The sequence below is a fragment of the Miscanthus floridulus genome, chromosome 3 (assembly GCF_019320115.1).
Source record: "Miscanthus floridulus cultivar M001 chromosome 3, ASM1932011v1, whole genome shotgun sequence".
NCBI classification, from domain to species: Eukaryota; Viridiplantae; Streptophyta; class Magnoliopsida; order Poales; family Poaceae; genus Miscanthus; species Miscanthus floridulus.
Window position 1 is genome coordinate 128820916 of NC_089582.1, and position 19851 is coordinate 128840766.

The 19851-nt window shown below is 47.7% G+C and overlaps 3 protein-coding genes across 6 annotated transcripts; 2 read left to right on the forward strand and 1 right to left on the reverse strand.

Annotated features, from left to right (window-relative positions):
- The first annotated feature begins 6605 nt into the window (after window positions 1–6605).
- On the forward strand, window positions 6606–8718 carry LOC136546901 (blue copper protein 1a-like). The gene is made up of 3 exons (XM_066538851.1): window positions 6606–6720; window positions 7747–7996; window positions 8104–8718. Exons 2-3 carry the CDS (start codon window positions 7828–7830, stop codon window positions 8547–8549), a joined length of 615 nt encoding a protein of 204 aa, XP_066394948.1. The 5' UTR covers window positions 6606–6720; window positions 7747–7827; the 3' UTR covers window positions 8550–8718.
- Window positions 8719–9230: 512 nt separating this feature from the next.
- LOC136546902 (transcription factor ILR3-like) lies at window positions 9231–12467 on the reverse strand. 4 transcript variants are annotated; one of them, XM_066538855.1, is made up of 5 exons: window positions 12102–12466; window positions 10649–10711; window positions 10476–10553; window positions 10202–10364; window positions 9231–9714 (listed from the first exon to the last, which is right to left on the reverse strand). In XM_066538855.1, the coding sequence occupies exons 1-5, from the start codon at window positions 12284–12286 to the stop codon at window positions 9436–9438; spliced, it is 768 nt and encodes a 255-aa protein (XP_066394952.1). In that variant the 5' UTR covers window positions 12287–12466; the 3' UTR covers window positions 9231–9435. The 4 variants fall into 4 exon arrangements, with proteins under 4 accessions (XP_066394952.1, XP_066394953.1, XP_066394951.1 ...); XM_066538856.1 differs by having other exon boundaries at window positions 10649–10708; window positions 12102–12465; XM_066538854.1 differs by having other exon boundaries at window positions 10202–10553; window positions 10649–10708; window positions 12102–12467.
- Window positions 12468–15408: 2941 nt separating this feature from the next.
- Window positions 15409–18273, forward strand: LOC136546903 (beta-amylase-like). Its single transcript, XM_066538857.1, has 7 exons — window positions 15409–15763; window positions 15854–15925; window positions 16043–16441; window positions 16560–16724; window positions 16808–17074; window positions 17155–17619; window positions 17744–18273. The coding sequence occupies exons 1-7, from the start codon at window positions 15554–15556 to the stop codon at window positions 17948–17950; spliced, it is 1785 nt and encodes a 594-aa protein (XP_066394954.1). The 5' UTR covers window positions 15409–15553; the 3' UTR covers window positions 17951–18273.
- Window positions 18274–19851: the final 1578 nt, after the last annotated feature.

Below are 19851 nucleotides of genomic sequence, written 5' to 3' on the forward strand. Positions count from 1 at the left end.
GCAAAGAGGCAGTGAAAGAATAAATGAAGAAGATCTTCTTCATAATCCAAAGAGCAGGATACACAAGAATAATCCTCAAGATACATGTTCTTGCGCTTCAATAAGGCTCTAGTACTCAACCTGTCTTTTAGAAGAAGCAAAAAAAAAAAAAAAACTTTCTCTTGTTTTGGCATGAAGACTTCCATAGCCACTGATAACCTTGGTGTACCTGACGGTGACCAATTAGATGTTTATAAGCTCTGTTGGATGTGAAAGTAGAGGAACCCTAAATGTAGGTCCAAATATCCTCAGGTTGTAGCTCTGAAGCATCAAGGAAAGTTTCAAGAATTGGGCATGGGCCTCTTGATAAGGGTAAGTGAAATAAATCTTGAAAGTGCTGGGCTTGGATGGCTGACTGAAAGGTGATGTTGCTATTCTTGCAGAAGGAAAAGAGCTCTGGAAAAGTCTGAGACCAAATATTACCCTCCCAAAGGTCATGCCAGAGTAAGCAGGTTGCACCATTCTGCAATGAAACCACAGATATACCTTTGAATTGTTGGAGCAGCTTAAGAACATCACGCCACCAGAAGGAACCTCTCTGTGGACCCTGAAGAGCAGGCAGTCTGTTGGCAGCATAGTATTTCCTCCAAACAAGCTGAACCCAGGGAATATCCATGTGACTATAAAATTTGTGCAGATGTTTGAGGAGGAGGCTTTCATTCTGAACTCTGAGATTGATGACATTCAACCCTCCTCCTGTCTTTGGCACACGTACCATTGGCCAGGCTGCTTTTGGGTTGTTTTCTATTACTAGCATCTGAACCTCTCCATGACAGTGCTTTCTAAACTTGTCAATTTGCTTAATAACTGTTTTGGGCAGAAGATATGTGCACATAGTGTAAGTGGGGAGGGCTGTAAGCACAGCATTTGTCATTTGAAGCCTACCTGCATCTGACAAAAAATTGAAAAAAGTTGCAAGCCTCCTTTCACACTTGGAAACCAAGGGCCAAAAGTCTGCCACCGAGGGTTTGGTGAGGCTAAGAGGAAGACCCAAATATGTAAAAGGTTGAGTACCCTTGGAGCAACCAAAATTAGCAGCCAACTCATCTAACCTGGTAGCTGATAGATTAACCGGGAGCATCAGTGATTTATCAAAATTCACCTTGAGACCAGAAGAGGCGGCAGCAAAAGAAATGAGAAGAGCTTTGAGATTGTTCAACTGAGCAGTGTCAGCTTGCACGAAGATGAGAGTGTCATTTTGGTTGCTCAAGGTGAATTCCCGAGTGGTCGGTAATATTTTGATCGATTCTCGAGTGTGATGGATTAAACTAAACAATTAGGCATGGCATGGCATCCACTGGGAGGTGGATGGATTAAACAACTAAACAAAGCCTGGGCCGTCGACGTCACCGGACATGATGGCGCGGCAAAGCACAATGATAGCTTGCGGGAACAGAAGACAGCGGCGTGGCTGGTGGTTTTCTTCAGTCGTGGTCGTGGAGACGGCTGCGAGTTGTGCACAGAATAAAGTCGAGGGAGGTCAGGCCGCCCCCGAAGTCGTTGTGCACAGAATAAAGTAGAGGGAGGTCAGGCCGCCCCCGAAGTCCCAGCTGCAAGTACACACACACACTATAGAAGAAAAGAACGTAGTACATGAAAATGCTGTACAGTACGTTCAATGTTCAAAGGTCCACATCCACATGAGCACATACCTCAACGGCTCGACCACCTCAAGGGTGCCGCGCCGTGGCCGAGTCGTCAACCACCTCAGCTTCTAGTACAGTGTTTGCAGCGCCCACCGCTGCACACGAGACGAACGGGTGGTCCAACCGTGCGCGACGTACGCGCGGCGGACACCGGTGGCTTTCGGGATGTGCCCTACGCATCGCATCATGGAGGCGAAGGCCTTGTGTGTTTGATGCTACTATGGTCCCGTTCGGCTCGCTGAATCTTGGTTGAAACTGGTTGAAAAACATTGTTCTGGCTAAATTGTTGTGAGAGAAAAATACTGTTCCAACTAAAAAATAAGCCGAACAAGTCGGTTTCTGGGTAAGCCGAACAAGGTACATCGTTTCGGAACCATGGCAAGAATCACACGCCGTCGTCTCTTTCTATTATTCGCCTTTTGTTGGCTGACAGCATGCAGTAGCGTCGTTGTCGGAAGTGTTCGACTGTCATTATAAGCTGACTTATAAGTTATGGTATAATATTTTTCTCTCTTAATAAATTAGTCATATAAATCAGCACAAGCGATTTGGTTTTACTAGTAGCCTAACAGAGCCCGAGCGATCTTCCATTGCATGAGGGGTTTTATGAGTAGCCGAGCGATCTTCCATTGCATGAGTCGCTAGAGCATCGGGGGGATGAACCTGTCACCTGTCACCATGGCGGGTAGGCCGCCCTATTGCCAACTTGCCAATGGCGAGAGTGGTGAGGCTACGCCTGGGAATGGGTCGTGATCCGCTCCAAGCCCCACTTCAATCCTGTGTGATTAGGTTGTAAGTCCGATCCTGTTCCAACTTGAAATTATAGTATATAGTCCGATCCAATCCGATCCTTTAATTCACATTATCCTAACCCACTCCTGATCCCTTTAGATCCTAGGCCGATCTAGTACTGACAATCCAAGGGTTGGCACTTATTATATTCAAATATACTAGCAAGCAAGCAAAACGTCAATACTGACAATGATCCAAGGGCCGGCACATATACTAAAATACAATGAAATTTAGCACCTCACAGTACACGCCCCACCCAGCCGGTTGGCCCTAATGCTCTATTGTGAGTCTGCTATCGATAGGATACGAAGGTCCTTCCATTACAATCCGCGGGACGATCCATTCTCAGGATCTGCACATGACGTCCATGATCTGATCTGTGTCATCCCTTCTAAAGGATAATCCAATCCGATTCAGCCCTATTCTTAAAAGAACTTGTATATGATCCATATATATGAGCCCACGAGTTGGGGGGCCCTTATGACCCTTGGGCTTAGCCAGCCCATTTTCAGGCGTGGGTGAGGCAGGCAGGCACGGCCACTGTGGCCACTGGGCACTGGCCACGCTGCTCTCTCTGCCGTCTGCCTTTCATTGGAGCCTTCCGCGTTGTGCACGCCGCATATTTTCGCCCGGACATGTATGTAGGCCGAGCTTTTGGCCCACTCCAGCCCCGTTGAACGCAGCACGTCCCAAAACCGTTCCTTTTTATTAGAGCTTTTTGCCTACATATGGCCCTAAAAAATATATCTTCCTTGTGGAAGCCTTTTTTTCCCTTCCTTCTATGGTCTTCTGTCCGATTTTAATACTTAATAGTGTTAAGTCCAAGGTAAAATAACCACCCCTGGTAAAAAAAATAAAATTTAGAGTTTTGTTTGTCTGTCGTACATTTAGAGTAATATTACGCGAATAAGTTTATATATAATAGTATATAATAAGACACATAATCAAGTACACAAATACATAATCACAAAACCGGCCATAAATAAAAGGAACATAAAACCGGCCATAAAAATCAGAAGAATATACTCTCATATTTAACCACACGCGCGCTTGCTTGCATGCGTGACATGATAAAAAAACGCACAGAGCCGCATTATCCGATCCTATGAATAGTAAATGAGGTGCGTCCGGGCACGAGCGGCATGGGAGCATGGTTTTGGAGCCACGCGCTGCATGCATTGACCTGTCAGGCGCCTTCATCCCTTTCCACGCAAATAATGGACTCTGCTCAGCAGGAGTGTACATACGCGGTCACACGCACGTGTACGTACCGGGACACGCCAATGCATCCACACGCACGTGCTCCAGGAAGGAATCCACGTATATCTATCTACACCTATCAAATCCGTAAGCGTTTCTGCGCACCAAAAGTCCAAAGTCCAGACGCCTCCACGCGAGATGTCCGAAATCGCGAGACGGCGTCCACCCCGTAGGCAGCCCAGCCCGTATACAAACCGTACCATATGAGGATTTCAGGTACGTACATGTGAACCGTACGAGAATTTCAGATACGTACGTGATCGCTGCACCCAAAACTCCTCCCAGCACGCCGCGACCTCCCTTCCGCTCGGCCACGATTCCCTCCCCCGTGCTTGCGCAATAAGCTTCTCCCTCTCCAGATGCATCCTGGTGTCTGGCTCCAAAACGGTGGGGCGCGTATCTCGGCCAGTTAGCCATCAACAGGCCTCAGCGTCTACCTGACATCTACACGACGGATATCGACCACAACGTTTACTGGACAAGACCTCAGGAAACGTTTTCTCTTGAGCGTGAACCAACCTGCTAACAAGCGTTCAAGGATGCATCAACTCAACTACGTATACATCCACCTGTGTGATTTTTTCAATCGATCCACCTGCAGGCGGACATACATTTTAGGCGACATCAGGTTTCAACTGAATTTACCTAAGCATGTTTGCCAGGTTGTTTAGTGATCATACTGTTGCCATCTCTACTAATACATGCAAGAATGAAATAACTAAAAGGATCTACATCAAAACTTGAATTATATCCTAATCGTTCATCTTTCATGAAGAGTCATGTATCAGTGATGTTGTCACTATCACGCTCAAAGTATTATTTTTATAATATAGAAACGAGCTTTATATTCTCTGTATGTAATTAGTTTTGTAAATTACTTAATATGTTCGCTTAAGCCGTAAGTCACGTGTGTTGCCGTATGCTAGACAAAAATATGTGACCCCTGTGCAACACACGGGCATATATCTAGTTTATGATTATGTATTTGTGTACTTGATTACGTGTCTTATTATGTACTATTATATATAAACTTATTTACGTAATATTACTCCAAATGTACAACAGACAAATAAAACTCTGTATTTTATTTTTTCGTCAAGGGTATAATGGTCATTTTACCCTGAACTTAACACCATCAAAATTGGACAGAAGGTCATATAAGAAAGGGAATTTTGTTTTGAGGCTATATAGGTTAGTTTTAAAATAAAAAGGACCATAAGGGCCAGCTAAAAAGTTCCTTTTATTATCCCCAGTCGCGGCACGAATCACGCAACGGCCTAGTGCTGTCACGCCGCCGACCCGCGCCACGCAGCTTCGCCCCCGGCCATCGAACGCCTCGGTTCCTCCTACTCCCCACACCGGCCCACGAGCTATGGATTGCTTGCGGAGGTCTCCGCGCAGTGGCCCGGGCGACTGGAGGCCCACTTGTTGACTGCCACTCGTCAGCGATGAAAAGCCCGGCCAAAAAAATATTGTTTATTGATTTGCTACGAGAGAAAAATACTGTACCATAGCTGATAAGCCAGGCTGATAAAACCATTTCGGAGTAATTTAAGGGGGTTTCAGGCTTCAGCAGAGGCAGGACGACGGCTTTTCACGACCGGGGAATATATTCCGTTTATCATTAAAATGAAGAGAATTACACGACGCAGCTACGAGAAAGCCCTCGTAGCACGGATTACAAACCACCAAGTAAGTGGTTGATAATCTGGAATACAACTTATAAGAACAACAAAAGAAAAGAAAAGAAAGAGCGACTATCCTCAAAACCCGAAACCTACCAACTGAGCCTGCAAAAGGTACAACAATGCAATGGTCGTCCACAAACAAGACAACACCATGGTGGCAAAGTATCCACACAAGCAGCAACGGCGGCAAAGCATCAGCAAGCAACACGGTGGCCAAGTATCCGCCAAATAGCAGTGGCGGCAAAGCATCTGCCCAGAAAATCCACCAACGGCCAAGCATCCGCCGGGGAAGAAACGACGACACCCACTGCGGCAAAGCATCCACAGGGAACGCCCATGACACACTCGACAGCCAACATCTGCCTGAGCGGAGACCAACAACGACAATAGCGGCAAAGCACCCGTCAGAGAAAGCGATAGCGGCAGAGCATCCGCTATGAAAGCCAAACGGCGATGGCAAGGTCGATGGCTGCAGGACGAACCATTGCTAGTAGAATATGGACACATATAGGCTCAGCGAGGGGCTCCACCAGAAGCCGACAGCCTGGGAGGGGGTGCAGGTGTCGGCGACCGCACGGGGGGCGAGCCTGAGGGATTCTACGGCGACACCTTCAAGAAGGGGTTGACGCCCAAGGTGACCCATGGACGCAATCGACGCTGGCCTTACGACTTGTAAGGCGGGATTTACTCCCAGTATCTGACGCCATCGGCAGGAAGCATGGAGTTCAACAACGACACCCCCAAGGAGGTAAGTGGCGCCAGAGGCGTCATCGTCGTCCGCCCGGCCAAAGCCGAACTGAACTTTCACCACAGACTCCATGCATCCCAGCAACGGCAACGCGCGCCATGACGGCGCACGCGCAGGCGTCGTGGGCCCCACCGCGCAAAGGCCAATGACGACGCACCGACCGCGGATCCACGGCCATGGCTGACCACAGCAGGCCAGTCGGACCACCACCACGCACAGCACGGGGCGCGATCGCCGGACCGCCACCAGCCAAAGGGCGGGCCCAGCCGCACCACCGGCCAACGGGTGGGCGCGGCCGCCGGAACTGCCAGGGGGCGGGCACTGCCGCCGGAACTGGCCGCCACCGGTCATGGGGCGGGCACGGCCACCGGATCTGGCCGCCACCGGCTAAGGGACGGGCGCGGCCGCCGGATCTGGCCGCCAACAGCCGAGGGGCCGGGCGCGGGCACCGGATCCGTCCTGTACCGGCCCGGGGCGGGCGCGGCCGCCGAATCCAGCCGCCACCGACCAAGGGGAGGGCCCGGCCGCCGGATCCAGCTGCCACCAGGTAGATATGCCGGCAGATCGACCCCCAGAAGCGTCGCCGGCTGAGGGGGAGCTCGGGGAGGGTGTGTGTGTGGGGGGGGTGGGGGGAGGGGGAGGAAGGTGCGGCCGCTGCCGTTATGAGCAGCGCCACCGTGGGCCGCCGTCACCGCAAGCCGAAGGAGCGGCGACGGCGGCCGAGGGCCCGGCCCCAAGGGGCACAGAGGGGGCGGCGGCGGGAGGCCCCCGAGTCGCCTTAGAGGCGACGCGAGGGCGAGACGGGATCGCATGCATGCTCATCGAACCACAACAAGTTTAATCTGCAAGTGGCAATCAGCTCGAAACGAAAATGTACTAGCAATTCAGTGGTCCAGTCTTAGTATTCTAGAGGAGCGAAGATGAACTAACACCGGGAGCACCAGTGCAGCAAAACCATTCTACCAGCTTACCACAAGAGATTATGAGCGGGAGCGATCTCCTCGAGAAGATCACTACGAGTGATGATAATGAAGTCGGCCTGCAAAGCATTCCATGCATTATGCGGTGATGAACAGATTGAAAATAGATAATAGCAAGAAATTTTTCGAGGATCATGCGAGGCACGACCTCAATCGAGAGCCCCTCGCTTTCTGCAGATCCAGGAGGAAGCAATCAGTGGACCTGTGTAGTCGTGCTCACGAATCAAAGGCGAGGCGGGGAACCGAAATCACACTTGTGGCTCTCCAAGGTCAAACCATAAACATACCATCTTCGGTCTTCCATTGACCTTGCAGCCTCAATGCAACGATGGTTCACGCCTAGCACTAAACGTCTCAGGTGCAGTGTACAGTTAATCATTCCTATTCCAAAATTCATTTGAAAATTGAACAGAGCGTGTATACCCACCAGATTCTCCAACCGGTAGTGTGTCTTCTCCCTGCTACAGGCGTATGTTTCATGGTCGGCCACAAACACTACTCCGTTTGGCAAAGAAAGGGAATTTCTTTGCTGCGTGTTCTCTGCCTCCTTATATATATGGTCCTATCAGCTTTGCTGTGGCAATATATCGCAGCACACGCTATATATCCAAAGGCATATATACCGACCCGACGCCGAAGCAATTCGGTCGACACCACTCGAGGACACGGGGAACATGAAGATCATCTCCGGAACAGCACTGCTCGCCGCAGTGGCGGTTGCGGCGTTGGCCGCGACGGCGTCGGCCAAGGACTACACGGTGGGCAGCTCGGACCAGTGGGACACCTACATCGACTACGACAAGTGGACCGCCGGCAAGAAGTTCATGGTCGGCGACACCATAAGTGCGTGCCACTCTACTCCGATGCCAGCTCTCTTCACTTATCTGTACATTCCTTGCCGTCTTGTGGGCTTGTGGCTGATGTGGTGTGTAATAATACGTTAACTGCAGCGTTCAAGTACATGCCGTACCACAACGTGCTGGAGGTGACGGCGGCGGACTACGCCAGCTGCAACGCGGACAGCCCCATCTCCACCCACTCCGGCGGCAACACCGCCTTCAAGCTCACCGCCACGGGCACCCGCTACTTCATCTGCGGCATCCCGCGCCACTGCCTCAACGGCACCATGCATGTCATGATCACCACCGTCCCCTACGACGCCGCCGCCGCCGCGGCGACAGCCGACGACGCCCCCGCAAGCGGCCCCGCGCAGGCTCCGCTCCAGCCGCCTCCAGCCGACGCCTACGCGCCGGGGCCGGCGGGATACAAGGTGGCCATGGGTGGCGCTGCCGGGAAGTCGCCGGCGGGCGCGCCTAGCAACGCGCCGCGGTATGGGCAGCCCGTGGCCGCTGTGGCCGGGCTGGCGTTGGCTGCTCTGGTGGCCTCGGTCGCCTAAGCCAGCAACGTGCGCGTATCTGCACGCACGTTGTAGTTTTGAGTTACTACTGTACCTGAAACTGGACATTTGTTACTGCGTACGTACACGCGGTATCTAAGTTGTATTTACCTTTAATATTCATTTCTTTTCTTCTTTTTACTTTTGTCGTGTATTTACATTTGGTATATGGGTGTACATTGTGACATTTACTTCTTATTATAATTCCATTTTGAGGCCCGCATTGCGGCATTGGTTATGTCGTCAGTGAATCCGTTTCAGAAATATGTTGCAACACAGAACAGTATTTCCGAGTTGGAGTCAGATATTATACCTTCTTGCTATGTACAAGAAAACGATCTAATGTTTTCCAAACAGTTCAGAAATATGAATTTGGCTTTACAAAATCCAATGATCTTTCTTAAGCAGAAAGAAGACTGATACCCATATCATTTCAGGCAGAGGAACATGATGGTTAATGGCGGGCACGTCTTGTTAACAGGCGATCACGTTCACGTTATACCAAACGCACAGCTAGCATGTAATGCGCATCCATGATGCTTCCACTTCTACCAACAGCCGTCATGAGTTTTCACAAGTGAGGAACACGAAGACAGCTCAGGTCCAAGAAACATAGCCATAACCTAACCAGAGCCACATCGTGGGTTATACGACGACAAACAGGCAAGAACAGACATAAGCTAATCGGTTAATCCTCATTTGCTTCTGGTCACGGAATTTATTTATACCATATAATATACAAAGGGGTCATCAGATCACCCCATGTCATCGTCCGACACATATAACCTTCCCTTCAGTTCTGGAGTCAACTACACCAACAACACTGCGGACCGATCTAGACTCAATGGAGGGCAGCATCGCCTCTTTCCACCAGGATTTAACTTGCTTACGCCACAGGAGGGCAAGACTTGGGGTCATCAGAGGTGTCAACATTCGAAGGCGGCATGAACTGCCACATCGGGAATCCAGGGTAGCCAATCACAGGCATCATCAGCTTGTGCCCGGCCGCTGCCGGCCCCTGAGGAGCTGCAAAGGCAGAGGCTGGGATCACCGGGTGGTGTGGTACCAGGCTTGGGCGGGCATTCAGGAACTTGATCTGCTGCTCCAGGCTCTCCTTCTCGGCCTTCAGCCTTTGCTTCTCATCTCGCAGCTCATTCTTCTCAGCCTGCAAAAGCAAAGTACTTCAGGGTGATATTGTTTTTCTGATTAATAACCGGCAAAATCAAATGCCAAAACCTTTTGCAGTAAAAGATATGCTGAATCATAAACCTCTAGATATTTTATGGAACACATATCCAGCAACAAAGTGTATACAGTACAGCAATGAGTTAGCAAATTGACGTGTTGTCCATATTGTATATACAGCTAGCCATTTAAGAAAAATGCATTATGTGGATATAAACTTTCTACTGCAAGCAACCCAAAAGAAGTTAAACCACAAACTGCAGGGAGAATAACAGGTGTACAAATAACTATTCCCTTGTTACTTGACTGGATGAATTAAATGTAGATAAGAAAAAAATGACCAAATGGGAAAAGGGGATCATAAATCAAGAAAATGAAACAGTATGAAGTGCCTAAACAACAAATCGTGTGCCATCTCCCATCTGAACAGCACCATTAATAGCTTGGCCATATGAAATAGTATAGACCTTCAGCTCTTTAATCTTCTCTTGGAGACTCTCATTTGAATCCTTGAGCTTTTTTGCTTCGCTACGCAATTCACCTACTACACGAATAGCATCATTTAATATAGCTGATTTGTCCATTTTGGGAGTTTTCCCTGGCTCCAAAATGGCACCCAATTCCAGGAATCTAACAAAAAGAATATCATAAGTAAAGTTATAGTTAAAGAATATAATGTCATGAGAAAGGAAGATTAAACTATGAACTGAAATGCAATCATTGTCTCGCCAGGGAACATGCCTCTTGTTCAGCTTGTCCCTTCTAATCTTCTCCCTGGATGCTTTTGTGCTTGGTTCTGCAGTACTTTCTGACCTAGGACTGGAATATTGAACATTCAATGATAATAGGAACACAAACTTTAAAATGTATGGCTGCAATACGCGATACAGACTACAGAGAATAAAGATACAAACCGTTTATTTGTTGGCTGTTCTTTTCCCTGACCACAGTCCACAGAGCTACTGATTTCCACACTGCTAAAATAAAAACCAATTTTAGGATGCCAAATATCAAGATAATGCACCATAATAAGCAGCAAAAAAAACAAATAACATAACATGTAAACAAAATATTTATGCAAGCAAATCTAAGATAATAATTAGTAAATACAAATTCACTACTTGGCGCATTTCAACTTAGCAAATAGCAAGTCATAACCCCACAAACTACACCTAACGAAATATCCGCAGGAAAAAAAAATAGAAGAAGAATTTACCATAGACAGCACACAATACTAAAGAGCAAGCTCAACCAGACAGGACGTCAGTTCACAAAAGAACCGAAGCTGTCAAAACTCCAGCACAATATGGCAATCCTCTATTCCTCTTCACACCAATCATGAAGGATTCAATTACAACAACTTGAGTGCAGATTCCATGTCTGCAATCCTTTTCTGCTGCAGACTGACAGATGAACCAAGAGAGCATCGTACATTTTCAATCCAGAATATATTGACCAAAGAGAAAAATTATCTATTCTTCCCTGTGAACAAGGGTAGTAACTAGCCATATAAAGGTCCAACAATAGAGCAGCCACAAGTTGATTGCAGAATGGGGACTGTATGTTTCTAACAGATTCTGCAAACTACTATCTCCGATCAAGCATAGTTGACACATTTGACTTGGAGTGGTCTTCAATGCGTATCTTTGACCACTATTTTTTTAATAGAATAAATTCTTCAAATTTAAGAGATTTTGCAAGTATTTTGAATACAAATCTACACATAAGACTTACATCGTTACATGTTTCCAAATAAATAATGTAATAGTTATCAATATTTGTAGTTTCTAAGGTTTGACTTAATATTTTCAATGGCGACATGTTTTTTTGTGACCGGAGGGAGTATAGATGACACAAAAATGTGTGCACAAAGGCCCATCTAAGCTAGATGAGGAACTGTAATACTACCTATATGCACCTACCCAGCAGCTGAACACAATAAGATGTGAACAGTCCTTTCCACCGTGCCACTTAGAACTTACAGTAAAGGTCCACTGACCCATCCAGTGTGAACCATTTCCTCAGTCCTCTCACATAGCTCTACTAGCAGAAGCAGAACCAACACAGAGCCCACACCTTCCACACTTCCACAGGGCCACGCTGATATAGTAAATTGTAAACAGAGAGGGCCCGTGTAACTAGTTCTACTTGTTCTGTTGCGCATACACGATTCCTAGTACACGGTCCAAAATCCCACCGTTCAGCCGCTTCATCGAACTCCAATTAAGCCATGGTCCATACAACAAACTATTATACATGAAGAATCCATACATTTCTTGGCAACGAACCCGACCTAATGTAACCCAAACCCCGAAATCCATCACGGCCGATGCCGAGCCCAAATTGGGACCGCACTACAGCAATTACCATGGGTTGGGAGCCGACGCGGCAACGACAGACTGCACCGGTGCCTGCACCACCTGCGGCTTCAGCGACGGTGGCGCCGCCCAGAAAAATCCCCCCGCGGGGGCTGCCGCGAAGTCGGCGGCCACCGCGAGGTCGTCCATGAGGGGACAGTCGAAGACCCAAGTGGTTCCCTCGGGGGAGGCCATGGCGGGGGATCGCCGGGGCCAGCGGCAGATGGCCGGAGTAGGCTAGGGTTCAGCGGTCGCGTCAGGGATTGGGGGATTCGGGGTCGAGGGCGGTGGGGACTGTGGAGGAAGCGGTCGTGGGTTCCGACGCCGACTCGCCGAGATAGGATTGAAGCGAGCACGAGGTTCACGAGTACGGATTATGGGCCGTGGGCTGGTGGGCTGAATGGTTGGAAGGATATTTTATGGGGAAGGTTCCCTTCTATCTCCTCAGAATTACTCCCTCAGCCCAAAAGAATATACAATTCTCACATCATCATAAGTCAAACAATTTAAATTTAATCAGATTTATATAAAAACTATTAACATCTATGATAGCAAATAAGTATCGTTATATATAGAATATAAGTTTATAGTAGATCTAATTAGAGACATAAATGTTCAAATTTAAAAAAGTTTAACTTGTCTAAAACCAAGATTTATTTTTTTTGGACGAAGAGAGTATATATGTGGTTTTACTTTCAATCTATAACTTTAAAATCGAAAATTTAACAATGTCAATTTATAAAACTGTTTGAATTATCTCCCTATCTAGGGTAGAGGTGGTTTTCAAGACGGTTTTATTCTTTTAGTTAAAAAAATGGTAAACACCTAATAGGATATTTAAACCGCATAAAAATCTCTAAACTTATAAATACACAGATCAAATTATAAAGATAAACTGGGATATTAAAAAGTCAAATAAAATATTTAAATCTTATGAAAGTATACCTTCCAAAAATTATATTTAGCTCTAGTAAAATGGTAAATATCAAGAAAAAACTAAAAATTTTCCAAAACATTCTAATTGATGTCCAAATATGTTTTAAAATCTTTCCATGACAAAAATATGAGGTACAACAAACAAGAATGCAACATAGATTTGATGCTTAATACATTCATGTTGGTTGAATCTTGTGTTTTTTGTTATGAGGTTTTTAATATATTTTTATACATCTATTAGAATATTTTGGAAAATTTCATATTTTTTAGTGTCATAATCTAGCTTTAGGATTTTCTTGGAATTTTTAGAAGCTTAGAGACATCTTTCACGGTTCAAAAATCTAACTAGCTACTTACAAAAAATGAATAAAAAAATAGTGAAAACCGCTTCCAACTGAGGGAGGAAGGTAATTTAAATAGTTCTATCTAAGAGTTAAGATGTCTAGTTTTAGAGTTCTAGAAGAAAAATCAGATCAGACTGATAATTCTGGGAGGTAAGAAGAGCTCTCTCCTCTTTTATGGGCCTAATGTGCTATTCCTGGACTTTCTTTGTAATCTCAATTGTAAAAGCGTTAGCCCATAACGATCATGACCATTGAACCTTATAGAGAAAATGTATCAAGGTTAGTTATTCATTGTACACAATGGAGGACGAGAAAAGTATTCTTGATTAGCAATCATCTAAAACCTTTACATATCTTGGTGGCATAAAAGTTGCAACTACATAGGTATTTAGTCATTGGATGCTGATCATTTTTGTTAAAACATAGTAAAGCATGCGCTCATAATCACACCTATCAATGATTATGGCGGACTAGGTTGAGAGATGTTGGTATAAACGAGGTGCCTCGCATGTCTCGTACATTAAAATGAGCAATATATATTTTAATGAGACATGCAAGAGGTACAACCTTCTCCACTAAATATCTAAGCAAAGCTTGGTTTTAGTTGGATACTAATTAAATATTTTTTTCATCACAAAAATAATACACATCTCACTTTTTGACAAGTCAAACAGTTTTAAATTTTACTTGTTATATAAAATAGAACCCCCTTCATTCCAAATTATAAGACATTTTGTTTTTTCTAGATAAATCGCTTTAACTATTTATTTAAACACAGTATATATCTAAGTACGTAGCAAAAGCTATACATCTAAAAAGTCAAAACGCCTTATGATTTAAATGGTGGGAGTATCAACTTTTGTATCTCTAAATTGGCTTAGTATGAAAATATTCCATCCGCCCTTGATTAAATCAACTTATAGAAAGTTTAGGACAGATCAGTGCTAAAAACAAAGGGCCACAATGTCCCTTCATTAATCTAACCTCCATCTTTTAATTGTACAATCGGTGATGCCTCGTAAGTGTGGCACCAGTTTTTAACTAAAAAAACTCCACTGACCCCCACCAATTTGCTTCATGAGTTAGGTATTGTTTCGAGGAGTACGATGACCAAACTCCTGGCGACCTCAAGGAAAAATATAAAAAGGCTAGACTCTGGAAATGGATTTAATCTGAGGTAAACCCTCAGCCTATAGATTAATTTAATCAATGGCAAAGTAAGTACTTTGCAGGATTAATTTAATGATGCCTATTTGGTATCATAAATAGTACCACATCCGTTCTAAATTATAAGTCGCTTTGACTTTTTTGGTTCATCAAGTTTGTTATGTATCTATATCTAGATGCATAGCAAAATGAATGTACTAAAAAAATCAAAGCGACTTATAATTTGGAACGGAGGGAATAGTATTTTTCTGTATATTTAGTTAACTTCAGCATTGATTTGAATTATTGAAAAATGAGATGTGTATTCCTTTTGGACCAAAGGAGCAGTTCAAAAGGTGAGTTGGATGTAACAAATTTTCAATCATTGAGCTTGAGCCCGTCCTTGTCCTCTCGGGTCCTGCGTTTCCTTGCTCACCTAGGGTAAAAAGTTACTATATATGTTCTTTTAGTGCCAACAATTTTTTTAAAAAGGTTTGGCGTCAACAATACGACTTGAAGCATACACGTTTTGGTTTCCCGTTGAATCCACACCGTTGCTAGCGCTATCATCGCGCAGAGCCAAAAGAAAATGAAAGAACAGACAACCACCCCAATAGTCACGGCCTCGCTGGCACGTTCTCTGCGGCGGGACCCAAAGTTATATCATTACACACGAAAAGAGAATGCATGCGAAAATGTGCGGGAAGAGCAAGGAAGACCTCTGATGAGAAACCAGAGGCACACACGCACACAGCACATGCGGTTCACACGAACCACACCCTTCTGAATGTCGCAACCACCAGCAGATCGCCGGGCTCTCGTCTCTTCCCCGGCAGCATATCGATCGCCGAAACGGAACAAATTTTTGTGTGTGTGAGAGAGAGAGAAAGTGAGTGTGTCACGCAGATGCCATGGGCCCATGGCGCACCAAGGACCGCCACTCATATATCCCCAAAGCCACAAGGCATCCATTTCGAACTACGCTGAATTTGGCAGCTGAACATTTCAAGGACGAGACAGAATTTCTAAGTGCATCATGCTGACGGCCTCGCCGTCGTCTCAGGTGAAGCCGCAACAATGGGCTACGTGCCAGATCAGCGTGGCATCGTCCGCGGCGCTTCTTCCGCCGTCACCGGCCGCCGGACGGCTTGTGGCCGTCGAGTCCAGGATGAGGACGACGACGGTTGCCTCCGCCGCGCTTGGCCCTGTGGCCACCGAGCCCGCGGAAAGGTCTCCCGTGCCACAGGTGCGTTTGCGTTCGTGCATGCGCAGTTAACTATACTGCAATGTTTAATGCTTAGAGCTTGTTCACGGATCGCCTTGTTCCTCGCGGCAGCCTCCGCCACTGTTCAGCGACGAGGAGGAGGCGATGCTCCGCAACTACGTCCCGGTCTACGTCATGCTCCCAGTAAGCTAAAAATTCCGTCAGAAACGCCTGCCAAAATCGATCATGTTGCTTCACTGTGACACTGTCCAATGTCCATGACCACAACATCACAACACGATGCATGCGCGTACGTGGCAGCTGGAAGTGGTGACCACGGAGAACGAGCTGGAGGACGCGGGGAAGCTGCGGGCGCAGCTGCGGCGGCTGCGGGAGGCCGGCGTGGACGGCGTGATGGTGGACGTGTGGTGGGGCATCGTGGAGGGCGCCGGCCCGGCGCTGTACGAGTGGCGCGCGTACCGGGAGCTGTTCCGGATCGTGCAGGCGCAGGGGCTCAAGCTGCAGGCCATCATGTCGTTCCACGCGTGCGGCGGCAACGTCGGCGACGCCGTCAACATCCCGATCCCCCGCTGGGTAAGGGAGGTCGGCGAGGGCGACCCCGACGTGTTTTACACGAGCTCCAGCGGGGCGCGGAACCAGGAGTACCTCACCATTGGCGTCGATGACGAGCCGCTGTTCTATGGCAGGACGGCCATCCAGGTCGGTCGGGCATTCACAGTGCTGATGCATGGTTATTGTTACTAAATGGAAGCAAATTCATGTCGCTGACACTAGCTAACCAAAATCTAGTTGTGCGTTGTTTATATGGCGACGACAGTTGTATGCCGATTTCATGAAGAGCTTCAGGGAGAACATGGCGGATTTCCTGGACTCTGGCCTGATCGTGGACATCGAGGTCGGGCTTGGCCCTGCAGGGGAGCTGAGGTACCCGTCTTACCCGGAGACGCAGGGCTGGGTGTTCCCGGGCATCGGACAGTTCCAGGTAAACTCATCGTGCAATCTCTCTGGCCGTCTGCTTTAGTTGCACCGGTGATTCAGAACTAGCGCACTACACTACTGTCGCAGTGCTACGACAAGTACCTGGAGGCGGATTTCAAGGCGGCGGCGACGGCGGCCGGGCACCCAGACTGGGAGCTACCCGACGACGCTGGGGAGATAAACGACACGCCGGAGGACACGGGGTTCTTCACGGCGGAGCGAGGGACCTACCTCACCGAGCAGGGGAGGTTCTTCCTGACTTGGTACTCCAGCAAGCTGATCCAGCACGGCGACAGGGTCTTGGATGAGGCCAACAAGGCCTTCCTGGGGTGCAAGGTCAAGCTCGCCGCAAAAGTGCGTGCCGCTCTCGATCACCCAAACAGTGTTCAGCTGAATTGCCTCGGGAATTGAAGCGAACGGGTCTTGCGGTGCAGGTGTCCGGGATACACTGGTGGTACAGGCACCCGAGCCACGCCGCGGAGCTGACCGCCGGGTACTACAACCTCGGCAACCGGGACGGGTACGCGCCGATCGCGCGCATGCTGGCACGGCACGGCGGCGCCATCCTCAACTTCACCTGCGCGGAGATGCGGAACTCGGAGCAGGTCGAGGAGGCCCTGAGCGCCCCGGAGCAGCTCGTCCAGCAGGTGTTCAGCACCGGGTGGCGGGAGGGGATCGAGGTGGCGTGCGAGAACGCGCTGAGCCGGTACGACCGCCGGGGATACAACCAGATGCTTCTCAACGCGCGGCCCAACGGCGTCGGTCTCTCCGGCACCGACGCCGGCGCGGCGCCGCACAGGGTCGCGGCGGTGACGTACCTCCGGCTCTCGGACGAGCTCCTGGCCAGCAACAACTTCCGGGTCTTCCAGACCTTCGTCCGGAAACTGCACGCCGACCTGGTGAGCCTCTCGGGCTAGGGCTTAGCGCACCTCGATCTGGCCCATTTGACTGTACAAACTGGGCTTCCATTATGCTGGGCTGCACTGCATATAACCATGGGTCTCTTTTTTCTGCTTCATGAAGGATTACTGCCCTGATCCGGAGCGGTACGGTCGGCCCATCAAGCCCCTGGAGCGGTCCGCGCCGGAGACGCCCATAGAGCGGCTGCTGGAAGCCACCGCGCCGGCGCCGGCGTTCCCGTTCGATCCGGAGAGGGACATGAGCGTCGGCGGCTGGCTCGCGGAGGCCGTTGACTGGGTGCTCGACAAGATCGAGTGGGTATTTCGATAAGATCAGATCAGACTGAGGCGGTCAGGCCCTCTCCTCCATCCCTCCGTTGGTCGGCAACAGGAATGGAGTTGACGCATGCAGTTGTGGTAGTAGCACTATCTGACTGAGGTTGTACTTGTACACGCTTATGCTTCCTGCTCGCAATAGGGGAAGGCCACAAATGAAATACGGATGAAATTTAGAGCATCTAGAGTAGTTTTACATATCCCCGTAAAGCTATGTCTGATGTATGTGTATCTACTTCAATTTATATGTATTGAAATACTACAACATATGTGAATTGAGATGAATACATGCGTATCCAAAAGTCCTAAAACGAGATGTTTTATGATGGTAAGAAGAAACCGGTGGTTTCCTTGTTACCCACATTTGGCCCATCCAGGCCCACGGGATATCAAACACGCAATAATTGTTTAAACTCTGTTACCTACGGCTTTGGAAAGTTTGCAATAATAATTATATGCTACTTACAGTGATGATTATATGCTGCTTATTTATTTTTTATACTTAGGCTACGTAGAAGAGGCGGAGGCTCAAAGGCACACTGAGGCGGTGCGCTGGCCAAAGTCAGCCAGGCCGGCATTGAAGGATGAACCCACAGGGTATGTAGGGTGGGCCACCGCATATTCTGAGGTCCGCCAGTCATAGAGATAGGTAGAAATTTTCAATGTAAAAAAAAATAAAAAAAGGAAATCTTCACCAAATTACATAAGAATTTCTTTTTTGCTGCGCATACGCAGAGATAAAAACCTAGGTCCGTCACTGCCGGCATTAGGACCTGGCTAGGCCGGGTTAGGCATTGTGCCCAGGCTGACAAGCGTGCTGTGATGAATTGTTTTATACGCTAACTTTTGTTGAAAAAGTTTTGAGAGCCTATTCGCCCTCTCTAGGCATCGAAGCGGTCCTTTCAAAGCCAACTAAGCAAGATTAATCGTCCCATGCCCATGTAGTAACTAAATGAGGCCAACAATTATAGTGAGGTCAAGATCGGTGTTTAAGCATTCTTAACATGAAATGCAGCTAGCAATATAGACATGTACAATGAGTATCCAAAATAGAGTTTAGGTACTAGTGGTGCCTGCCTATCATAATCTCCAGGGGATCATGACCCTTAGTGATCGTTCCTCACTTCACATCATACCTACAGGAGAGATGGCGTAGATGGAGTTAAAATAACTCAAAAAATAGTTGACTTTGGAAGGATTACAGGGGCGTGAGCCTTGGGAGTTAGGGGGGAGATATGCCAAGGGCTTTGAGAGTCAACTACTATTGCCTTAGGGTAGGGGTAGGTCTAGGATATGATGGCCAAGCATCTAGGTTAAACGGTAACATCACCAAAATATTTAGTGGTCCACCGGACGATCCGTTAGCGCAAGCGGACAGTCCGCGGGTGCATCGCCAAGGGTAGGGAATTAAGGTTGGGGCTAGGTGTTCGCTCAGATGGTCCAACGTGTCCTGTTGGACGGTTCATGGGTTCCATGGATAATAAAAAGCACCTAGAAATAGTCCAAGGAAACGGGGTTGGTTTACATCGCTTCTGTGTGAATCCATGGATGGTTTGAGGTGCGAGGTTGGATGATCCATGAGATCCTAAGGGGAAATGTGCCTAAGTGTCATAGTTCATGCATGTTATCATAGTTCATGCATGTTGGAATAATTTAGCTCTATCGAATGGTCTGGTGGTGCAGGACGGAGGTCCACCAGAATGTCAAACATAACTAACGTGAAAAGGTATTCTTGGTGTTCTTGAGGCAAGCTTCCTAGGTGTTGTGTGTGATGCCTATAGTGGTGTTAGGGAACATGTAGGGGTGCTTAAGTGACATTCTAGGGTTGTGTAGCCTAGAGTTGGATGAATACATTTGGAATTCCAAAGCTAGGTTTGCAATTTCTAAACCATGATT

Coding starts and splice junctions, on each gene's coding strand:
- LOC136546903 (XM_066538857.1), top strand. CDS start 15,554: ATGCTGACGGCCTCGCCGTCGTCTCAGGTGAAGCCGCAACAATGGGCT. Junction 16,725..16,807: donor CGGGCATCGGACAGTTCCAG/GTAAACTCATCG, acceptor CTACTGTCGCAG/TGCTACGACAAGTACCTGGA. Junction 17,620..17,743: donor GGAAACTGCACGCCGACCTG/GTGAGCCTCTCG, acceptor TGCTTCATGAAG/GATTACTGCCCTGATCCGGA.
- LOC136546901 (XM_066538851.1), top strand. CDS start 7,828: ATGAAGATCATCTCCGGAACAGCACTGCTCGCCGCAGTGGCGGTTGCG. Junction 7,997..8,103: donor CATGGTCGGCGACACCATAA/GTGCGTGCCACT, acceptor CGTTAACTGCAG/CGTTCAAGTACATGCCGTAC.
- LOC136546902 (XM_066538853.1), bottom strand. CDS start 12,286: ATGGCCTCCCCCGAGGGAACCACTTGGGTCTTCGACTGTCCCCTCATG. Junction 10,554..10,648: donor GAACAGCCAACAAATAAACG/GTTTGTATCTTT, acceptor TCAATATTCCAG/TCCTAGGTCAGAAAGTACTG. Junction 9,715..10,201: donor AGAAGATTAAAGAGCTGAAG/GTCTATACTATT, acceptor TTGCTTTTGCAG/GCTGAGAAGAATGAGCTGCG.